Here is a 25,169-nt window from a genome sequence, read left to right on the forward strand (position 1 = left end):
AAAAGCGCTCCAAGGCATGGCTTCATTTTACCAAAAAAACGAGGAAGTGGCAATATGTAATTATTGCCAGGCTTCGCTCTCGTGTAAGGGGGGGAGCACAACAAGCGTGTCGTGTCTTCCACACGTGTTGAAGCAGAGACAGAGACGAGGAAGAACGCCCCTCTTCTTCTGCCAGCTGCCCAAGTCCCAGCTACAGTGACGGTGAGTAACTAACGCTAACTGTTGCCGGTTAACTTCCATATCTGCTCACTTGAAGTAACGTTAGCTCTTATGTCAACCAGGACTGCAGTAATGTTAGCTAGACTAACGTTACCTAAGTATAGTCAGCGGCTAACGTTAGCCTTTTTGTATGTGTCTGATAACGTTAACGTTATCTTGTAGCCTACACCACACATGCAAACTCCTGTGTGTGTCAAAATGTAAATCGCAAAAAACATATTAAACGTGAAAAAATAAAGAAATAAAATATTTGCGGTAGAAAATGGATGGATGGATGGACAATTTGTAGCACCCATCCGATGCCGTATAAGCCAGTGGTACCGCTCGTAGTCGGATGATTCCAGTGGAAATGGCGAGCATTTCCCCATTTCATGGCCAGAACAGCTGAGCTAGCTTCCAAGGTTAGTCTCACAAGATGTAGTTTCTCTTTATAAATATCCTTCTGAAAATGGCCTTGCAAATATAAATATACAAATACATTCCTCCCAGTGCTAACATCAAACAAGCCTTGAATGCTTTGTACTGCTCTATCAATGAACTGCAATCTACACATCAAGAGGGAGTTTTCATCGTGGCAGGGGACTTTAATCAAGCTAACATGAAAACTGTGTTCCCCCATTTCCATCAATATGTGAATTTTGCAACCAGGGGTGGAAGCAAGCTGGACATGGTGTACAGCAATATTAAGCATGCGTTCAAAGCTGCACCCCGCCCCCACCTCGGCTCCTCAGACCGTCTATCTGTGATGCTAATTCCTGCATTCAAGCCCCTGCTGATCAGAAAGCCAGCTACAGTGAAACAGGTGAGGACCTGGCCAGAGGGAGCAATGTCAGCATTACAAGACTGCTTGGAAACCACAGACCGGGACATGTTCAAGGCAGCCGCCACCGACAATCATCACACACATGTGTGGAGGAGTATGCAGAGTCTGTGTCCGCATACATTCAGAAGTGCATGGAGGATGTCAGTGTGATTAAGAACATCCCCACACGGGCCAACGAGAAACCCTGGATGAACTGTGAGGTACGTGCAATGCTGAAGGCTCGGAACAGGGCTTTTAAATCTGGCGACATGGTAACACTTAAAACAGCCAGAGCTAACCTGAACCGTGCCATTAGGGTTGCAAAGCGTGCTCACAGTCAGAAAGTGCAGGACTTCTTCGAGAACCCCACGAACACTAGACGAATGTGGCAGGGCATACAGGTCATCACGGACTATAAAGCTGCCCCCCATCCCTTTGACAACAGCATCAGCTTCCTTAATGACTTAAACAACCACTTTGCAAGGTTTGAGGCAATTAACACCACTCCGGCGAGGAAATCCATCCCTCGCCCTGATGAGCAGCCGCTCAACCTGGATATAGCGGATGTCCTGAAAACCCTGAGGACAGTGAATCCCCCGGAAAGCAGCAGGATCTGATGACATTCCGGGAAGGGTGCTTAAGGGATGTGCAGACCAGCTGGCTGGGGTTCTCAGAGACATCTTCAACACCTTGCTCACCCAAGCTGTGGTACCATCATGTTTTAAGACGGCCACAATCATTCCAGTGCCTAAAAAACCCACAACTTCCTCCCTCAATGAGTACCGCCCCATTGCACTCACTCCCATCATAATGAAGTGCTTCGAGAGGCTGGTAAAGGAATATATTGTCTCCAGACTTCCCCCCCACATTCGACCCATACCAGTTTGCTTATCGCCCTAACCGCTCCACAGAGGACGCCATCTCCTCTGCACTCCACCTGAGCTTAGAACATCCGGAAGGAAAGGACACACACGTGCGGATGTTGTTTCTGGACTTCAGCTCGGCGTTCAACACCATCATCCCGCAGCACTTGGTGAGCAAACCTTGGATTCAGTACCCCCCTTTGCAACTGGCTGCTTGACTTCCTCCCAGACAGACCCTAATCTGTGAGAGTGGGCAACAACACCTCCAGTGCCATCTCCCTGAGCACCGGCTCCCCCCAGGGCTGCGTCCTGAGTCCACTGCTGTTCACGTTGATGACTCATGACTGCTGTGCCAGGTCCACTACTAACCACATTGTGAAGTACACGACAGTAGTGGGCCTCATCCGTGACAACAACCACATGGACTACAGGGAGGAGGTGAAACATCTGCTTGACTGGTGCAGAACCAACAACCTGGTCCTGAATGTCGACAAGACCAAGGAGATAATGGTTGACTTCAGGAAGCACCAGTCCAGCCACGCTTCACTCTTCATCAACAGCACAGCGGTGGAGATGCTAAGCAGCACCAAGTTCCTGGGGGTGCAGATAACTGACAATATAACCTGGTCCCTACACACCGGAGCTCTTGTAAAAAGAGTTCAGCAGCGCAGGCACTTTTTGCGTGGGATGAAAAGAGCACAGCACATTCTACAGAAGCACTATAGAGAGCCTGCTGACCAACAGCATCTCTGTCTGGACTGGAGCCTGCAATGCCTCAGACTGGAAGTCTCTCCAGAGAGTGGTGAGGATGGCGGAAAAGATCATCAGGACTCCTCTTCCTCCTATCCAGGAGATCGCAAAAATCCGCTGCCTGACCAGGGCTCAGAAAATCTGCAGTTCAATACCAACTAGTTTGCTAGTGTAGAGAGTACGCTTGTTCAATACCAACTAGTTTGCTAGTGTAGAGAGTACACTTGTTCAATACCAACTAGTTTGCTAGTGTAGAGAGTACACTTGTTCAATACCAACTAGTTTGCCAGTGTAGAGAGTACACTTGTTCAATACCAACTAGTTTGCCAGTGTAGAGAGTACACTTGTTCAATACCAACTAGTTTGCTAGTGTAGAAAGTACACTTGTTCAATACCAACTAGTTTGCCAGTGTAGAGAGTACACTTGTTCAATACCAACTAGTTTGCCAGTGTAGAGAGTACACTTGTTCAATACCAACTAGTTTGCCAGTGTAGAGAGTACACTTGTTCAATACCAACTAGTTTCTGCAGTGTAGAGAGTACACTTGTTCAATACCAACTAGTTTGCCAGTGTAGAGAGTACACTTGTTCAATACCAACTAGTTTGCCAGTGTAGAGAGTACACTTGTTCAATACCAACTAGTTTCTGCAGTGTAGAGAGTACACTTGTTCAATACCAACTAGTTTGCCAGTGTAGAGAGTACACTTGTTCAATACCAACTAGTTTGCTAGTGTAGAGAGTACACTTGTTCAATACCAACTAGTTTGCCAGTGTTGGGAAGTTAGGTTGCTAACAGGCCCTTTAAGATAGCTAGCAATTAGCGCGCCAGTTTCCAGCTGGCGATTAGCAGCGTGCTACTGTGTTGTTTGACAATCCTTGTATTGCACAACAAGCAGAACTTCCACAATAAAGTGTCTAGTGGGCCATTCCTGGAAAGGAAAATGAAATACTTGGAAATCTTCTCTAAGAACATTTTGTCTGCTCCCAAAAGGAATATTTGAGATGTTTATAGTTTGTTGTCCAAATCCTTTTCTACAAACGTTTTCTCCACACGACAACTCCAACTTTTTAGTGTCAGGTTGGAAGTGTGGGAAAACAAAAACAAAGTGCGTCACGGAACTTTCCAGGAAAATCTTGTCCTGTTCAGAGAAGAACGGCAGCAACATGTGGCATGACATTGTTTCAACACAATAGTGCTTTATTATTGCAAGAATCCCATTTGAGTATCACGGTCGTAGCAGAAACCTGAGGGTTCATGCATGGTGCTAATCCACCTTCTGCCCTCGTACCCTTGAGCAAGGCACTTCCCCCCACACGCACTTCAGCTCAGTGGGAGTTTACTGGACAAATAAGGTAGAAAAATAAATATGAATCAATATTGATATAAATGGATGATAAGACACAAAAAATAATCATAATAATATTAAAATAAATTACAATAAAACACCGTAAATAAACATAACAATACTATTAAATATTGAAATGAAAGAATTTTATTAAAACACTATAATCATAATAATAACATTGAATTTCGGAATAAAATATAAAACATAATAAATAATCATACACATATTGAAATAAAATTATAACACGCTATAAATAATCATAATATTAAATATTGGAATAAAATAATACACATGATAAATATGATAAAACATAATCATGGATGTCCCGATGCAACTTTTTCACTTCCGATACAACACCGATATTAGAGCTACGAGTATTGTTTGATATTGATATTGATAGATTATTAAGTGAATTTACTTAAAATTACTTACGCCCCCCCCCCCCCCCCCCCAGTAAATTGAATGATGAGGACACATTTGTTATTGGATACTTTATAATTCTAGATTTAAAAATTCAATACTTTTTTATAATGACATTGGGTGCCAGTTGTATGATTAACTACCTTCCCCACAAAATAGACAAACAGTTCTGATAAGTTACTTCTAAAGAAAACTTGTTTTGTTTAACTAAATCCTACCCCAAAAATGTAACAAAATGGTTGGACAGGACAGATTTATTTAAGAAAAAAAAAAAAGAATGAATGAAAAATCGATTTTTTTGGAGACACCCCTAAAATGTATTACTGTATTGATTGATTGATTGAAACTTTTATTAGTAGATTGCACAGTACAGTACATATTCCCTACAATTGACCACTAAATGGCAGAGGTGGGACCAAGTCATTGTTTTGCAAGTCACAAGTAAGTCTCAAGTCTTTGCCCTCAAGTCCGAGTCAAGACAGGCAAGCCCCGAGTCAAGTCCAAAGTCAAGACTGGAAAGTCTCAAGTCAAGTCCTAAGTCCTGCATTTTGAGTTTCGAGTCCTTTCAAGTCCTTTTAACCACAGACTAATATATTAACACAGATTGTGTATGCTTTTCAAACGCTGTATTTATTTATTAAAACAAGTGCATTTTAAATTGCAGGAAAGAAAATTGTGCTGACATTGCACTTTATAATAGCACTATTAACCAGTCATTTTAAACATTAACTCATTCCTTTACAGAACAAACACATTGAAAAATAAAGTGCAAATGTACTTATTTGTACAAAAGTGTTAACATTGAAAAAACATGACATATACGTGAACATAACAAAAAAGTTGTACTTTTTATATGTCAGGGCCCTATGCTGCATTGCATTTGCAAAAGACCAAATTAGCCAAGAGTCTGTCAGTCATTTGTGCACGATGGGGGCGTAGTATGATGCCACCATGGCTGAAAACTCGCTCCACTGGAGCACTGGAGGCAGGCACTGCCAAGACTCTCATGGCCACTCGGAACAGTGAAGGAAGAGTCTTCATGTTCAATGCCCACAACAAAAGGGGGGAGAGAGTTGTTTTGGGTTGGTGCACTACTTGTAAGTGTATCTTGTGTTTTTTATGTTGATTTAATTAAAAAAAGAAAAAAAAAATATATATATATTTCTTGTGCGGCCCGATACCAATCGATCCACGGACCAGTAGCGGGCTGCGGCCCGGTGGTTGGGGACCACTGAGGTAAACAACCAACAGTATGTCAGAAAGCTAGCTAAAACGGTACACATATTCATAATATAGTATACATTTTAACTGACCTTTATTTTACTATTTGTGTCTTTTTTTAGGTGGCTAAAATACGCGGTGCTGCTGACCGCCGTCTAACGTTACGTGTGATATATTGACTAACGTAACCCTGCTTAAAAAAAATCACTGAACAAAAAGTATGAATAAGGTAGTGAACTGCAACAGATTCCCGTGTTTGCAATAACGTTATAACGTTAGCAGTGAGTTTACAGCCTCACTGATTTAACTACACAGCAAATAAAAGTCACGTTACTTAGCCAATAAACGTTATCTTACATTCAAAACTTACCGTTCTTTGTGCAACTTCAAATGCCGGACGAAGTTGGAAGTTGTTGCCTCTCCATCAGTCATTTTGGAACCGCATGTGTTGCATACTGCAAACCGTTTTGTGTTGACCACCTCGTAATTTTTATACCCAAACAAAATTATTTTAGGTATCATTTTTTGTTAACTGGCGTGTGGTTTGGACATGTCTTCTTCGTTGGTTGTCCTGCAATTTGATTGGATGAATGCTGTGTGATGAAAACAAAGTAGATGTAATTTGATTGGCTGTTGTACTGAGAGCACACCAGCTGACACACGCAACGCTGATAGACAAGTACACAATGAAAAATACGGAGCGCTCCCGAATAACTTTTTCATCTTTGGGTTTTGGGGAAAGTAGCAAGTCATGTCAAGTCATGTCAATTCAAAAGGCTCAAGTCCAAGTGAAGTCACAAGTCATTGATGTTAAAGTCGAAGTCGAGTTGCAAGTCTTTTTACATTTTGTCAAGTCGAGTCTAAAGTCATCAAATTCATGACTGGAGTCTGACTCGAGTCCAAGTCATGTGACTCGAGTCCACACCTCTGCTAAATGGTAACACCCCAATAAGTTTTTACACTTGTTTAAGTCGGGGTCCACGTTAATCAATTCATGGTATTTTATATTACATGATGAGGCACGTAACTCTAATGGACAATTATTTAAAATGTTTTAAAATATGCTATTGTGATGGACCCGAGTGGTGGGATATAAAATGTAATACAATTTTGTTAAAAACCAATATAAATATTAAGATCCCAATGCAGTGAGAGCAACCGTCCCAAAATAAGGAAATATAATGATGCTGATTTATAATTTATTAAAATATAGATTAAAACCGTCCAGTGGTCAATACTAAAAATACCAATTGGTAACCAATATTATGGTGAGGGTACAGCCGCGACAGGGTAGTGGGTCAGCGTCCTGGCTCCACCCACTTCCACGGAGTCCTCCTGCACACACAATTAAAATGGAGGCAGGCCACGGGGATAAAATCTTCTAAAACTACGGAGATGCTCTCCGGGCTGACGCCACACTTACACGCAAGACAGGGTTTCCCCTGTCCCTGCTGTAGTTCCGCGTCAAAGTATTGGGTACACCCACTCTCCTCGCCAGTCACTTGCGGGACCTACGTGGCCGTACCCGTCCCGTCTCGCTCCGCCTCTTGGTCGCTCCCGGGAGTCACGCAGGTCTCTGGGTCCCGACTGCTCCTGCCCACAGGACCACACAGCCAGCGTACAACGCACGAGCCCACAATTAGCCCGCAAGCCCACAGCCAAAGACAGTTTGATCACCCCACAGATCCACAATCCACGACACTGACTTCGGAGGCAGAGTTTCCTCTGGCCCTGCGTGTTGTGGGCTTCTTGGGGTTCAGTCTGGTAGCTTGCGGGGTCTGCTGTGTAGTCCTGGATTCCTTCCCAGCCGGACGCTCTTGGCAAAGCCTGTCGATACTCTCCGGTCGCTTCCTCCTCCTTCCGTCGCTCTTCCTTCCCCGAAGTCTGTTGGATGCTTCCCTTTTAAATGTGTGCAGTCCTAATTTAGCTCCACAGGTGCGTCTGATCTCAGGTGCCGTTTGATTGGGCACTTTGCTTGTCAGGGGCAACAAGCTAAAAGGGGCAAGTCTTAAAATGCCAGCAAAGTCCACAAGGAGTAAAAACATGCAATTAAAAATACAATCAAAATCCACAAAGTGTAAAAACATGCAACTAAAAATACAATCAAATTCCACAGCAATAAAAACATGCAATTAAAATCCACAACAATAAAAACACTCTAAAAACATGCATGGCAATGACACATAAATAAAATCCCCTACTTGTGTCCCATCACATCATTACTACTATTACTAGTACAAATAATAATAATGTAATATTTGTTATTGACTTTAAATGAGTGCTTTTGAGGTTTGATGAAGTGTAAAAATGCTGTGTTGCATTGAGGGTGAGTGCTGCTTTCTGCCATCACTCTAATAAATGACTCTTTCCATTCCCCGCCCCCTCAGCTGTGTCAGCCAATCAGCGGCTCAGGTTGTGTTTAAGAGCGCTCGGACTTGAAGGTGATTCACATGTCAACTTAACCATTCACTGCGCGACCACCACGCAACTTAACCGTTCTGACCCACAAAATCTGCCCAAAGTCAGGATTCGTCGAAGGTTTTTTTTTTTTTTTTTTTGCTCGTGACGCGGACTTACAAGCCAGCAGCAGCTGTGAAAGCAATGAAAGCTTGGACACTTTTTCTTCTTCTTGATTTTGTGCTGTTGAACGCGGCGGTGAACAATGTGACGTCATTGGAGGAAGAGCTGGCACGTTCTATTTTGGGTGGGTTGCCAGACGACGTGTTTGAATATTGTTTGCCCTTTTGCTGTCAAATGTTTGTCACAAGCAACACGAATATGGATGATGATGATGCGTTCAGGTTACTTTGATATCTGTTGGAACTTTGCACTTTAAGTTTGCAATGGGGCTCCAGGCTCACAAATGTGTGGCCCCCAGACTCCCAACCCCCACTGAAGTGTGTGTGTGTGTGTGTGTGTGTGTGTGTGTGTTCTTGTATTTCTACCCTTCTTGAGACATAAAGAAGGAAAAGTATCTTCCATATGAGGAGGTGTGAACAAGTGATGACATAATAGACAATGTCTCATTTGTGGTGACATGTATCAAAATGAGGGTGGTCCCACAAAGGAGGGATTTTTCAAATTGACTGTGTGTCGCTTTTAAAAGTGCCCCCCCTATGGTCAACATATGAAATAACAAGTGTGTGTAAAATTTGAAGTGCTCCCCTTCTGGTCAACATATGTAATAACAAGTGTGTGTAAAAAAATTCAAATGCGCCCCCTTTGGCCAAAATTCATTAAAACGTAAAATAAATATGTATATAGAGACATACTGTAATAACCTGAAGTAAATAATGAAGATTAAAAGCCAACTACAAAAATATATATATATATATATATTTTTACTAAAAGCAGTCTTTTTCTCACAATGTGTTGACTTTTTTTCTTATAAAATTAGGAACAATTTCTCATATTCTTTCTGTTTCTGTAATATTGCAATATTTTCTTGTAAAATTATTACTTTTTTTTATGTAAAACTGTTACTTTTTAATGCAAAATGGTGACATTTGTCATATAAAATTCTGACTTTTATCACAACATTGCCAATTTTTTTGTTCTTGTAAAATAGTCACATTTTGTGATTATTCCAAATTTTCCGATTATTATTATAATCTTGTCAAAATGTTAAGGTTTTCTTATAAAATTGTGACTTTTGTTGAGTAAAATTTTGACCCTTTTCATAAAATTGCCAAAAATCTTAAACTTTTCTTTTAAAATTGCCACTGTTATTGAGTAAAATTTCAAATTTGATCATAATATTGCACAAATGTTCAGTTTTTCATGTAAAATTTTGACATGCGTTGAGTAAAATTACGACTTTTATTATAATACTAGAGGTTGGCATTTTTCGGAGGTCTCAAGAAGGTGACACATGAAAGAAAGTGTGTGTGTGTGTGTGTGTGTGTGTGTGTGTGTGTGTGTGTGCACATTACAACCCCCAGTGAAGAAGTCAGCTGACTCCTTAGGAGCTTGCTTTGATTCTGGCAGCTTTTCAGGGCCTCCACTAAAAGCCCCTCTTGTGACCCCTCAGGCAACTTCCTGGACCCTCTCCAAGATGTGTTTGACCAAAATCACGAGGTTAATCAAACGGCGGCCAAGTTCTCCCTGCGTAGACCCTCCAACCCGGAAGACGACCTGTGCTACATCCTTCCTGGCCGAGCCGAGTCCCTGGCAACTTGCGCCTTCAACAGCACCGCCAAGACCTTCCTGGTCATCCATGGCTGGACGGTGAGTATGGCGTCACATTAGTGCCAAAAATCCGAGCGCATAAAAACTGTTATCGCGCGCTGATTCTCCACTTCGTGCGCCCACGCGACACTCTTTTGCGCGCGCGTGGTGCCTTTTTGCGCGCGCGTGGTGCCTTTTTTCGCGCGCGTGGTGCCTTTCTGTGCGCGCGCGCGACGCCTTTCTGCGCGCTCTCTGTGTACTCCTGGCATCTCTCCTCGCGCTCTCATGTTTCTTTTTGGCACTTTGGGGGCGGGTATGCTTAGACGGCCCCTCCTTTCTGATTGGTCAGGCGAAAAATGCTGAAAAATGCTGAGAGCCAATCAGAAGTATAGCAGGGCGGGTCATCGTCAATATGTATCAAGATTTACGGAGGAAGAAGTGGATAAAAAAATGTTGCGCGCTGATGAAGGTTATTTCATACCACATAAACACAATACAGGGTAATACAAAATGTGAGCCAAATAAATAATAAGACAACAAACACCATAATCACATCTTTCAGCCAGAACTGGTCCACCAGCAATAACATTATTTTATATTTTCACTTCTTCTTGAACATTTGTTTTCTAATTTATGGAATTTCTTTTGATTCAGCCATAAAATTAATGAAATAATCTTTGAATTTTGTTTTTAAAATGTTAAAAATAGCTTTTAATAATGTATTCTGAAACAGTTTAAAATAATCAGAGAACTGACTAACACTGACCCTACACAACTATGTGGCACAATTAAGTCTTTTTTTTTTTTTAAAGCGAAAGAGGTAATTTCAACAGCATCCTATGTCATATCTACATGTAATAAGATTTGTAACAAGGCAAACCGTTTGTAAATTGGTCGAAAATCGAGCAAGTTATGGTAATTTAAGTAGTACATGTACCATTGACATCAATGTAATGATTGAGGCTAGATGTCCGAGGTAAGATGGCTACAACGTTGCTACACTGGAGAATGATTGGTCATATGAAAAATGCTCACAGCCAATCAGAAAGAAGGGGCCGTCTAAGCATACCCGCCCCCAAAGTGCCAAAAAGAAACATGACAGCGCGAGGAGAGATGCCAGGAGTACACAGAGAGCGCACAGAAAGGCACCGCGCGCGCGCAAAAAGGCACCACGCGCGCGGAAAAGGGTGTCGCGCGCGCGCACGAAGTGGAGAATCAGCGCGCGATAACAGTTTTTATGCGCTCGGATTTTTGGCACTAATGTGACGCCATAGGTGAGCGCCACACCTCATTTGACACTCCTGCATGTGTGTCTTCTGTCAGAGAAGATTAGCATGCTAATGTTAGCATTGTACCAGGAATATTGTACCAGGGCATACTTCTAAGATGGCGCCAAGTGACAAAATCCATGATTATTAGGTTAAAACATCCCAAATGACCTTTAATGCTAGCATAAAAAGTTGGCATGCTAGTGTTAGCACTAGCATGCCAACAGCTAGCATACTTCTAAGAAGGCACCAAATAAGCAAATCCATGGTTATTAGGCAGTTGAGTAATACTTGTTTTGTTTTCCCTCCAACAGCTGAGCGGCATGTTTGAGAGCTGGGTGGCTAAGTTGGTGTCGGCGCTTCACCAGCGAGAGCGTACGGCCAACGTCATCGTGGTGGACTGGCTCGGCACGGCCCAGAACCACTACGGGCTGGCCGCCCACAACACCCGGGTGGTGGGACGGGAGGTGGCACGCTTCATTGACTGGATCCAGGTTGGTGCTAGCAGAGGATTTATTAACAGCAGTCAAGTTGTCACCTTGTGAGAATACAACAAATCCTTTTCAACTTATATTCAATTGAATAGACTGCAAAGACAAGATATTTCATGTTCACACTGACAAACTTTGCTATTTTTTGTAAATATTACAAACCCCATTTCCATATTGTCATGACTTGGTCCTGGGGTTTAGTTTTTCTAGAAGGCAACGGAAAGTTGGCTCGGGCGAGACGGGAATGTAAGTACATGATTTATTTAATACATCAAAAAAAAGTACAAACGAAAAGCGCGCACAGTGGCGGAGAACAAACTATGAAACCAAAAGACTATAGCATTAATAAACAAAAACTTACTTGGCTTGGACAAAAGTAGCAACATGAAGGATGGACATGAAAACAAGTGTCAGGAATGTACAGAGCATAAATGTGAGATGTCGCCAGCACGACAAACTGAAAACAATGAACTTAAATACTATAGACATGATTAGTGAAAGCAGGTGTGTGACTCAAAACGTGAAACAGGTGCGTGACGTGACAGGTGAAAACTAATGGTTGCTATGGTGACAAAACAAAACAAAAGTGCACAAAAAGTCCAAAAACAAAACCGAACATGACTAAAACAAAACATGATCACACAGACATGACACTACATGACATATATACTTATTACTACATGACATATGTACTTATTACTACATGACATATATACTTATTACTACATGACATATGTACTTATTACTACATGACAAATATACTTATTACTACATGACATATATACTTATTACTACATGACATATGTACTTATTACTACATGACATATGTACTTATTACTACATGACATATGTACTTATTACTACATGACATATATACTTATTACTACATGACATATGTACTTATTACTACATGACAAATATACTTATTACTACATGACATATATACTTATTACTACATGACATATGTACTTATTACTACATGACATATATACTTATTACTACATGACATATATACTTATTACTACATGATATATGTACTTATTACTACATGACATATGTACTATACTTATTACTACATGACATATATACTTATTACTACATGACATATGTACTTATTACTACATGACATATATACTTATTACTACATGACATATATACTTATTACTACATGATATATGTACTTATTACTACATGACATATGTACTTATTACTACATGACAAATATACTTATTACTACATGACATATATACTTATTACTACATGACATATATACTTATTACTACATGACATATGTACTTATTACTACATGACATATATACTTATTACTACATGACATATATACTTATTACTACATGACATATGTACTTATTACTACATGACATATGTACTTATTACTACATGACATATGTACTTATTACTACATGACATATGTACTTATTACTACATGACATATGTACTTATTACTACATGACATATATACTTATTACTACATGACATATGTACTTATTACTACATGACATATGTACTTATTACTACATGACATATATACTTATTACTACATGACATATGTACTTATTACTACATGACATATATACTTATTACTACATGACATATGTACTTATTACTACATGACATATATACTTATTACTACATGACATATGTACTTATTACTACATGACATATATACTTATTACTACATGACATATGTACTTATTACTACATGACATATATACTTAGAGCATGTGTGGATGTTTTTTACAGCGTTTTATGGGTGAAACACAGCCACTCCCATTCGCTCCATTGTTAGCTGACTCTTGCCAGCATGTATTTATGATTTAGAATGCATAAAAAAGAAGTACATATATGTTCTTGTCTTACAAAAGGATTGTGAATGATAAGCAAAAAAAAAAAAAAAAGTGTACTTCCCCTTTAGGGAAAACTTGAGTTTTTGACATTTCTCACTGTTATTATAGAATTGTTGATATTTGGGTCCTTTCACAGGAAACCAGCAACATTCCTCTTGACGACCTCCACCTGATTGGCTACAACCTCGGGGCTCACGTGGCGGGCTTTGCCGGCAGCCACGCCGCCAACAAAGTGGGAAGAATAACCGGTAAAGACCAGATTGACGTCACACAAACACGTAAAAGCAGGGGCGTCATGGCCGCCGTCTCCGCCTGCAGGTTTGGACCCGGCCGGGCCTGACTTTGAGGGAGAGCACGCCCACCGTCGCCTGTCCCCGGACGACGCTGGCTTCGTGGACGTCCTGCACACCTTCACCGGCGACTCGCTGGGTCTCAGCATCGGGATCCAGCAGCCCGTGGGACACGTGGACATTTACCCCAATGGAGGCAGCTTCCAGCCGGGCTGCGACCTGAGAGGCGCCCTGGAGAAGATCGCCCACTTTGGACTCTTTGGTGAGAAATACACCTTTTAGTTGGAGAAAAAGTCAGGAAAAGTAATGGATCATTTTGCTTATGTTGACCTGAGTCAGCCAGAGTCCATACTGACACTAACGGCACCAATTGTTGGTGATTTTGTGAGTGTTTATGTGGTAATCTCATTTTGTTAAATTACCTTTTCAATTTTTTATTTAGCAGTGAGATAATAATGATAGCTGTGCTGTTGTTATGTCTTGTTTTCTTACACTTCTGAGACTCATTTGCAAGTACACTATGAATTCATTTCATTCATCATTTGTCCTTGTTGTTGTAGTCAGGAAGTAGTCTTTGCCCTTAAGTTAATTGTGCCAGTTTGCTCTTTTGTTCAGCCCTACAAAGTGTTTATACTCTGAGTATTGTACCTATTGGTTTAAATGTAACTTAGATATTGGGTTTCACTATGTAAAGCGCTTTGAGTCACTAGAGAAAAGCGCTATATAAATATAATTCACTTCACTTCACTTATTTGTAGGGGGGTATTTAGTAGGGGTGCACAAAAAAATCGATTCATACAGATTCTAAATCGATTTATAATTTTCTAAAATCGATAAAAAATAAATAAAAAAAAGACAACATATTTTTAAATGTATTTATTTATTTATTTAAAAAAAAATTTACATTTTTTTTTTTTTTTTTGGATAAAGAATCAATTTAAAAATTCAACCAAAAGTAGCATAATATTTGACTGTGAGGTGGAAACCTGCAAAATTAGCAACAACAAAAGATCTAGCATGCCAACAGGTATCATTCGTCAAGTAGCATAATATTTAATTGTGAGGTGTATACCTACAAAATTTGCAAAAAAAAATTAAAATCTAGCATGCTACAATAAGAATGCTAACAAATGTAGCTACGGGCCATTTCCGGACTGCCCTTTGGACATCCCTGTAATAAAATCTTCATGTGCCCCAACAGATTTCATCCAACATAAGACAAAAAGTGTCCAAGCAGGCGTCACGTGTGCTATTAGTCACTCAGCACGTCGCTAAGCTCTTTTAGCGGTCAACAAGGTTGCTGCTGCTAGCACAATGTCCTCTTTCACAGCAAAGTAGAACCTGAGTCAGTAGATCTTGGCTCGCTCTTTCACAGCAAAGTAGAACCTGAGTCAGTAGATCTTGGCTTGCTCTTTCACAGCAAAGTAGAACCTGAGTCAGTAGATCTTAGATCGCTCTTTCACAGCAAAGTAGAACCTGAGTCAGTAGATCTTGGCTTCCTCTTTCACAGCAAAGTAGAACCTGAGTCAGTAGATCTTGGATCGCTCTTTCACAGCAAAGTAGAACCTGAGTCAGTAGATCTTGGCTCGCTCTTTCACAGCAAAGTAGAACCTGAGTCAGTAGATCTTGACTTCCTCTTTCACAGCAAAGTAGAACCTGAGTCAGTAGATCTTGGCTCGCTCTTTCACAGCAAAGTAGAACCTGAGTCAGTAGATCTTAGATCGCTCTTTCACAGCAAAGTAGAACCTGAGTCAGTAGATCTTGGATCGCTCTTTCACAGCAAAGTAGAACCTGAGTCAGTAGATCTTAGATCGCTCTTTCACAGCAAAGTAGAACCTGAGTCAGTAGATCTTGGCTCGCTCTTTCACAGCAAAGTAGAACCCGAGTCAGTAGATCTTGGATCGCTCTTTCACAGCAAAGTAGAACCCGAGTCAGTAGATCTTGGATCGCTCTTTCACAGCAAAGTAGAACCTGAGTCAGTAGATCTTGGCTCGCTCTTTCACAGCAAAGTGGAACCTGAGTCAGTAGATCTTGGCTTGCTCTTTCACAGCAAAGTAGAACCTGAGTCAGTAGATCTTGGCTCGCTCTTTCACAGCAAAGTAGAACCTGAGTCAGTAGATCTTAGATCGCTCTTTCACAGCAAAGTAGAACCTGAGTCAGTAGATCTTGGATCGCTCTTTCACAGCAAAGTAGAACCTGAGTCAGTAGATCTTAGATCGCTCTTTCACAGCAAAGTAGAACCTGAGTCAGTAGATCTTGGCTCGCTCTTTCACAGCAAAGTAGAACCCGAGTCAGTAGATCTTGGATCGCTCTTTCACAGCAAAGTAGAACCCGAGTCAGTAGATCTTGGATCGCTCTTTCACAGCAAAGTAGAACCTGAGTCAGTAGATCTTGGATCGCTCTCCATCTAGAAAAAGCAACATCTTCCCTTGTTTGACCAGCGTGTCATTTTCTTCTGCAGCCATCACCGACGCGGTCAAGTGTGAGCACGAGCGCTCGGTGTACCTCTTCATCGACTCCCTGCTCAACCAGCAGGAGGCGGCCAAGGCGTACCGCTGTGGCAACAACCACATGTTCGAGCGCGGCATGTGTCTCAACTGCCGCAAGAGCCGCTGCAACACGCTGGGCTACGCCATCAGCAAGGTGCGCAAAGTGCGCAACGTTCAGATGTACACCAGGACCAGAGCATCCATGCCTTTCAGAGGTGAGTGTTTGCTAACACGGTACAACGTTCAGATGTACACCAGGACCAGAGCATCCATGCCTTTCAGGGGTGAGTGTTTGCTAACACGGTACAACGTTCAGATGTACACCAGGACCACAGCATCCATGTCTTTCAGAGGTGAGTGTTTGCTAGCACGGTACAACGTTCAGATGTACACCAGGACCACAGCATCCATGTCTTTCAGAGGTGAGTGTTTGCTGGGTCTGGGTCTCTGGTGTACAGTTTACTGATGGGACTGTGTCTCTGGTGTACAGTTTACTGATGGGACTATGTCTCTGGTGTACAGTTTACTGATGGGACTATGTCTCTGGTGTACAGTTTACTGATGGGACTATGTCTCTGGTGTACAATTTACTGATGGGACTCTTGTACTTGTGTACAGTTTACTGATGGGGCTATGTCTCTGGTGTACAGTTACTGATGGGACTGTTTCTTTGGAGTACAGTTTACTGATGGGACCATGTCTCTGGAGTACAGTTTACTGATGGGACCATGTCTCTGGAGTACAGTTTACTGATGGGACTATGTCTCTGGTGTACAGTTTACTAATGGGACTCTTGTTCTTGTGTACAGTTTACTGATGGGACTCTTGTTCTTGTGTACAGTTTACTGATGGGACTATGTCCCTGGTGTACAGTTTACTGATGGGACTGTCTCTGGTGTACAGTTTACTGATGGGACTGTGTCTCTGGTGTACAGTTTACTGATGGGACTATGTCTCTGGTGTACAGTTTACTGATGGGACTATGTCTCTGGTGTACAATTTACTGATGGGACTCTTGTACTTGTGTACAGTTTACTGATGGGGCTATGTCTCTGGTGTACAGTTACTGATGGGACTGTTTCTTTGGAGTACAGTTTACTGATGGGACCATGTCTCTGGAGTACAGTTTACAGATGGGACTATGTCTCTGGTGTACAGTTTACTAATGGGACTCTTGTTCTTGTGTACAGTTTACTGATGGGACTCTTGTTCTTGTGTACAGTTAACTGATGGGACTATGTCTCTGGTGTACAGTTTACTGATGGGACTATGTCTCTGGTGTACAGTTTACTGATGGGACTGTGTCTCTGGTGTACAGTTTACTGATGGGACTATGTCTCTGGTGTACAGTTTACTGATGGGACTATGTCTCTGGTGTACAGTTTACTGATGGGACTATGTCTCTGGTGTACAGTTTACTGATGGGACTATGTCTCTGGTGTACAGTTTACCACTACCAGCTGAAGATCCATTTCTCCAGTAAGGTGAAGCGATGTGAGACGGAACCCTCGCTGAGCGTCTCCTTGTTTGGAACCAAAGGAGAAGCAGAAAAGCTGAAGTTTAAAGTGTGAGTGTTCTGTGGAATCTCTCTTAAAAAAAGGAAACACATGTCTTACTGTATAAGTTATGGGACTATTTTGATAGTCTGCTAATCATTGACTATCTTTTTTTGCTTATCATTCACAATCCCTATATAAGACAAGAACACACATTTTTATTTTTTATGCATTCTAATTTGTAAAATACGGCAAGTAGGAGGTGGCGAACGATGCAGCAAATGGGAGTACTCTATTGTGTCTAACATAAATATTCATTTGATGTTAACCAAATGTAAGCAGTATTGTTATTATAAGCATTAACATCCAGGAACTACTTTTAGCAGTGCTACAATCACAAGAGCTAACTAGCTTATGCTGCTATGTTGACATATTGAGCCGGTGAGCTGCTGCACGGCCTCTCAGTTGGTGAAAGTTGATTCTGGATCATAAATCATGTCTCTCACCTGGATAGTAGAAGGTTGTGGACATCAATGGAGAAGTTGGTCGACTTTGACATTCAATTTAGGGAGAAGACACGAAAAGACGCTTGTTTAATTTTTTTAAATTTCATTTTATATTTTTGACCTTCTTATGGATTATGATTAATTCTTCATCTAAACGAGAAGATATAATCATCCCATCAGTCGGCATCCCAGGGAGAGCAGACATTGTACAGTAAGTGATTGTTTTATTTTCTTGGTAGTTTGCATTTCTTGTTTAGCACTTAGCAATACTGCTAAGGGTTAGGTCTGCTTATCACTCAGCTTCTAAAACTTGTAGCTCATCTTCTGGATCATCTTATGTTGTCTCTCATCAAGTCTGCCATGTGTGCTTAGTGAAGGAAATAGTCAACCTTGGGACTTTTGTTTATTTATGAGTTAGAATGCATACAAAAAGAAAAACCATGATAGACAACAACGTCCTCTTTGGGACAAATGATGATCCAGAAGCTTATATTTTGGGGCCTGAATCCAAGGAGGATGAAGTAAGCATAATGCAGCAGAATTGATCAGTGCTATACAAGAAATACAAACAAAATAAAACAATCACTTAAAGCACAATGTCTGCTCTCACTGCGATGCCGACTGATGACATGTTTATATTGTCCTGTTTCCATGAAGAATTCATCATAATCCTAATAATATTCCTCATGCAGGTTAAAAAAAAAAAAAGGTGGCTACAAACAAGTGTATTTTCTTGTCTTTTTTTCTCAGTTTATGTCCACAACCTTCTTCTATGATTTATAATCTACAATCAACTTTCACCAACTCAAATGCAGCTTATTATAGCACTATAGTTAGCAGCTTATTATATCACTATAGTTAGCAGCTTATTATATCACTATAGTTAGCAGCTTATTATATCACTATAGTTAGCAGCTTATTATATCACTATAGTTAGCAGCTTATTATATCACTATAGTTAGCAATTTATTATATCACTATAGTTAACAGCATATTATATCACTATAGTTAGCAGCTTATTATTAGCAGCTTTGTGATCACGTGCTGCTAAAGTTAGCCATTACAATTGTAATGTTACCAATACTTGCTCAATATATATATATATATATATATATATATATATATATATATATATATATATATATATATATATATATATATATATATATATATATGTAGGTCACGAGATATAAATGGAGTGTTGTTGTTGTTGTTGTTGTTGGAGTAAGAATGCATAAAAAATGTGTTCAATACTTCCCATTTTTTGCTTGCGGTATATTTTCTGGTCCTGTTGTTTGCCGTTAACTGCTTGTACTGACTTGGAAAAACACGAACTTTGATGTAGTACCTTGACAAATGAATTTTTATTATTGATTTTGTTTTATTATTTTATTATTGAGTTTTATTATTGATTTTGACAACAAAATTGACAAATGGTTGAAATCCTATGAAGTTGTCTAAGTTGCTTTGTAGCAAAACAGGAATGTCTTGTTTTGTGCTTGTTATTATTCTCCTCAGTTTAGTTATCTGTTTTGTCCTCAGTGCTCCTTTCCTCTTTTTTTTTTTTTTTTACCTTTTTTTTGCTTGGTGCACTGAGTGGACACACCAGTTTCTGTTTATTGATTAGTGTCCCCACCTGCTGCTGCCACTAATCACACCCCCTCTTAAACCCATCTCACCTCGCCAGTCCTGGCAAAATTCTTCTTCATTCTACACAATAGTTTTTTTTATGCTACTTCCAGCGACGCGCTAAGTTATGCTAGTATCTAAGTTATGCTAGTATCTAAGTTATGCTAGTATCTAAGTTATGCTAGTATCTAAGTTATGCTAGTATCTAAGTTATGCTAGTATCTAAGTTATGCTAGTATCTAAGTTATGCTAGTATCTAAGTTATGCTAGTATCTAAGTTATGCTAGTATCTAAGTTATGCTAGTATCTAAGTTATGCTAGTATCTAAGTTATGCTAGTATCTAAGTTATGCTAGTATCTAAGTTATGCTAGTATCTAAGTTATGCTAGTATCTAAGTTATGCTAGTATCTAAGTTTGATATTTTGCCTTGCGTATTGGAATTAAAAGCCATCTTATCTGCACGCTGCCTGAGGTCCTCTGCATCTTTTGGAATGTCAAACAGCACATAATGACATGACAAACAGCACATAATGACATGACAAACAGCACATAATGACATGACAAACAGCACATAATGACATGACAAACAGCACATAATGACATGACAAACAGCACATAATGACATGACAAACAGCACATAATGACATGACAAACAGCACATAATGACATGACAAACAGCACATAATGACATGACAAACAGCACATAATGACATGTCAAACAGCACATAATGACATGACAAACAGCACATAATGACATGACAAACAGCACATAATGACATGACAAACAGCACATAATGACATGACAAACAGCACATAATGACATGACAAACAGCACATAATGACATGACAAACAGCACATAATGACATGACAAACAGCACATAATGACATGACAAACAGCACATAATGACATGACAAACAGCACATAATGACATGACAAACAGCACATAATGACATGACAAACAGCACATAATGACATGACAAACAGCACATAATGACATGACAAACAGCACATAATGACATGACAAACAGCACATAATGACATGTCAAACAGCACATAATGACATGACAAACAGCACATAATGACATGACAAACAGCACATAATGCCGAAGCCTAACTGGAGAAATGAGTCAGAAAAAGGCCAAACATGTCACTTTATTATGGTTATTGGTGCACTGTTGACTTTGAATGCTTGTCGTTGGACAGGAAGGAGAAGATGGCGTCCAATAGGACACTTTCCTTCCTGCTCGTGACAGAAAAGGACATCGGCGACCTGTTGATGTTGATGTTGAAGTGGGAGGAGTCAAAGGGCTGGTCCACCGCCAGCATGTTGAAGATGATTTCTTCTTGGTGGTCCGGAGACTCGGACAGAACCAACATGGACGTGCACAGAATTCGCATACGAGCTGGAGAGACACAGAAAAAGTAGGTTTGTATTGAAAGAAAGTCTGATGTTGATACTGTATGTACAGTACATGAGAAGGTATGATGATGATACTGTATGTACAGTACGTGAGAAGGTATGATGATAATACTGTATGTACAGTACGTGAGAAGGTATGATGTTGGTACTGTATGTACAGTACATGAGAAGGTATGATGTTGATACTGTATGTACAGTACATGAGAAGGTATGATGATGATACTGTATGTACAGTACGTGAGAAGGTATGATGATGATACTGTATGTACAGTACGTGAGAAGGTCTGATGATGATACTGTATGTACAGTACATGAGAAGGTATGATGATGATACTGTATGTACAGTACGTGAGAAGGTATGATGATGATACTGTATGTACAGTACGTGAGAAGGTCTGATGATGTTGATACTGTATGTACAGTACGTGAGAAGGATTTGATATGCTTGCAGGATGGTGTTCTGTCTCAAAGATCCCCATTCGGCCAACTTAGCGCAGGAGCTTACCTTTGTCAAATGTAAGGACGCATGGAGAATGTCTGAAACAGGCACTTCCAGAAGGTACATGATCTTTTTCTCACCTGCTTTATCAACTCAATCACAATATTGTCAATGAAATATTGTCTTCATCCATAGAATCACTTTGGAGACCCGCTGACCTCGTGGGCAAAATGTGGGTCCACTTCAGCACTTAGTACATCATTTATACCTCCTTCTAACTTATCATTTATACCCCCTTCTAACTTATCATTTATACCCCCTTCTAACTTATCATTTATACCCCCTTCTAACTTATCATTTATACCCCCTTCTAACTTATCATTTATACCCCCTTCTAACTTATCATTTATACCCCCTTCTAACTTATCATTTATACCCCCTTCTAACTTATCATTTATACCTCCTTCTAACTGATCATTTATACCTCCTTGTAACTGATCATTTATACCCCTTGTAACTTATTTCATGTCATACAGAAGAAAAGAACCTTTTAAACATGATATCTTTGACTACTGTGAAGTAGTTGTCAATCCATCATTTGGAGGTACTAATGTTTTATTGCGTTGATATTTCTACAAACTACAGTGAAAGTCAACAGTTGTGTTTACATGGACATTTATGTTCATTATGTCGACATATTTCCTGTTGGCTGTGATTGTAAAAAGTTTGAAGCAAGAAGAATAACTCATAGTTTTATGTATACTTGAATATAACAGCCTTGTTGTGTTTTGGTGTGTAAGGCTGATCTAGTGTACTGAAGGTTACAACTTGATCTAGTGTACTGAAGGTTACAACTTGATCTAGTGTACTGAACTTTGATTGGATTGTCTCTTCAATCAGCAAAATAACAAACACAATCCATTTAGCGTGCAGAATATATTCTGACTATCAATACTGCCAGGAGTAGAATGGTTTAGCAATCGCAATGTGATTTATCAAGACTGAGACTGTTTTTGCATTTGGAATCTTGGTGCAAACTGGCACAGTTAAGCACAAATGACAAAGAATATGCCAACATATTGGGACTGTCAGAAAAATACAAATTTGACATTTGATCATTTTATAGCTTGAAACAAATGTAGTTTTTGGCAATATTTCAGTCAAAGGGGAAAAAGAGATGCAAAAAGGCTGAAATCAAATCTTCTTCTCAATTTGACAGAAGAACTTCCCCTTCAGTGATTGTTTGTATTTGACAAATACTTCACTTTTTAATGTGTGCCAAGTGGGATTTTCATACGCTTCAATACAAGAGTGTTTCTTTTTTCATATGGGAGATATATTTCACCTACTCAGTGGCCTAGTGGTTAGAGTGTCTGCCCTGAGATGGGTAGGTTGTGAGTTCAAACCCCGGCCGAGTCATACCAAAGACTATAAAAATGGGAGCTATTACCTCCCTGCTTGGCACTCAGCATCAAGGCTTGGAATTGGGGGTTAAATCACCAAAATGATTCCCAAGCGCGGCCACCGCTGCTGCTCACTGCTCCCCTCACCTCCCAGGGGGTGATCAAGGGTGATGGGTCAAATGCAGAGAATAATTTGACCACACCTAGTGTGTGTGTGACAATCATTGCTACTTTAACTTTGTTGAATCTAGTCTATTGTTGTGCCCTAAAAAGTGTTTGATTGCAACGTGCTTAGTTGTAGTTTTCATTGCCAAATTTGGAGGTGATGAAATCGCCATGTAAAATTGCTAATGCCAGTCAATAGCAATTAGCATCAGTTTTGGGAAAGTGGAGGCTTACTTTACCTATGCATTTTTTTAAATCAATTTCTTTGTTGACATTGAAAATGTAGCTTTGCTAGTGTGTGTATTTCAATGACTTTGGCTGAGTCCACTCGCAGTGCTGCCGGACTGATCGCCAAGTCGCCAACCAAGCTACTGTAACTTTGCATTTGACTGATCGCCAAGTCGCCAACCAAGCTACTGTAACTTTGCATTTGACGTGATTGGCTGTCAGAAGTAGCAGATTCAGTAGCCATGCCCAGTAAAGTAGAGTGTTACACACATGGCTCACACACCAACACACAACATTTTGATGCTCACCAGTCCTCAAACAGCTACCTGTAGAGAGGATAAAAGGAGGTTGTCTACAGCCACAGCTGTTCATACAAAACAACCTGAATCACAGTCCTTCTTTTACCACTCCCAGCATCTACACAATAATCACAATCCTCTTTTTATTTGAAAGAATGTGCATGTAAATACAGTTTGCCATTCAGTTCCCTAACAAAGACATGCAGCTCATGCCCACTCTGCACAATACAATAATGTACTTTTCATGTAAGTAATCACCACTCTGCACAATACAATAATGTACTTTTCATGTAAGTATTCACCACTCTGCACAATACAATAATGTACTTTTCATGTAAGTATTCACCACTCTGCACAATACAATAATGTACTTTTCATGTAAGTAATCACCACTCTGCACAATACAATAATGTACTTTTCATGTAAGTATTCACCTGCATGGGATCAGTGTGCCTTTAAGTTCTGGGTGCTTTATTGTTGTTACCACAACAAACCTACCTGCCTTCTTCACGGTGACCTACAACATGTTACCTCTACAAACACCTGAAATAGTTTTTAGCATTAGCATCATTTATTGAACAGCAATATATCACCATTCATCATTTCACATTTGTTGGGGATTTTTGTTCATCTTATTTTTTTGTACAACATCCTATGTACCTTCTGTGGACACCTGGACTTCCTCAGAGATGAGTACTGACTCATTGTGACTGTAAAACTTTTCATATTTGCACTGAGGGCCTGCTAAAAGCTGAATGTGATGTATCATGTAAAGTATATTAATATAACTACACACCATTTACATGATGATTTATTGTAACATGATTTTATAGTGATAAGCACTGTTTTGCTCTTCCTCCATTGTAGATACATGTAAATATCTGATGTTGTATTGTGTATATTATTGAATAAACAACACACGCGTTGACTCACCTTGCTTTCTTTTTGTACGTTTTTGATCAAAGACCTTCAAAAAAAAAGTGATGTCCTTGCAAGAGAGACACAAAGTTATGACAAACTGACTCAAAATCAGATGAGTTGGGAAATTGTGTTAGATGTAAATATAAACGGAATACAATGATTTGCAAATCATTCTCAAGCCATATTCAGTTGAATATGCTACAAAGACAACATATTTCATGTTCAAACTCATAAACATTTTTTTTTTTTGCAAATAATCATTAACTTTAGAATTTGATGGCAGCAACACGTGACAAAGAAGTTGGGAAAGGTGGCAATAAATACTGATAAAGTTGAGGAATGCTCATCAAACACTTATTTGGAACATCCCACAGGTGTGCAGGCTAATTGGGAACAGGTGGGTGCCATGATTGGGTATAAAAGTAGATTCCATGAAATGCTCAGTCATTCACAAACAAGGATGGGGCG

At 40.0% G+C, this 25,169-nt stretch overlaps 1 protein-coding gene across 1 annotated transcript; it reads left to right on the forward strand.

Annotated features, from left to right (window-relative positions):
* Positions 1-8,175: 8,175 nt before the first annotated feature.
* Positions 8,176-23,637, forward strand: LOC133616679 (lipoprotein lipase). Its single transcript, XM_061976229.1, has 10 exons — positions 8,176-8,326; positions 9,653-9,849; positions 11,372-11,551; positions 13,550-13,661; positions 13,732-13,965; positions 16,165-16,407; positions 17,639-17,759; positions 21,030-21,248; positions 21,698-21,805; positions 21,881-23,637. The coding sequence occupies exons 1-10, from the start codon at positions 8,224-8,226 to the stop codon at positions 21,900-21,902; spliced, it is 1,539 nt and encodes a 512-aa protein (XP_061832213.1). The 5' UTR covers positions 8,176-8,223; the 3' UTR covers positions 21,903-23,637.
* Positions 23,638-25,169: the final 1,532 nt, after the last annotated feature.

The sequence above is a fragment of the Nerophis lumbriciformis genome, linkage group LG14 (assembly GCF_033978685.3).
Source record: "Nerophis lumbriciformis linkage group LG14, RoL_Nlum_v2.1, whole genome shotgun sequence".
Classification (NCBI taxonomy): Eukaryota; Metazoa; Chordata; class Actinopteri; order Syngnathiformes; family Syngnathidae; genus Nerophis; species Nerophis lumbriciformis.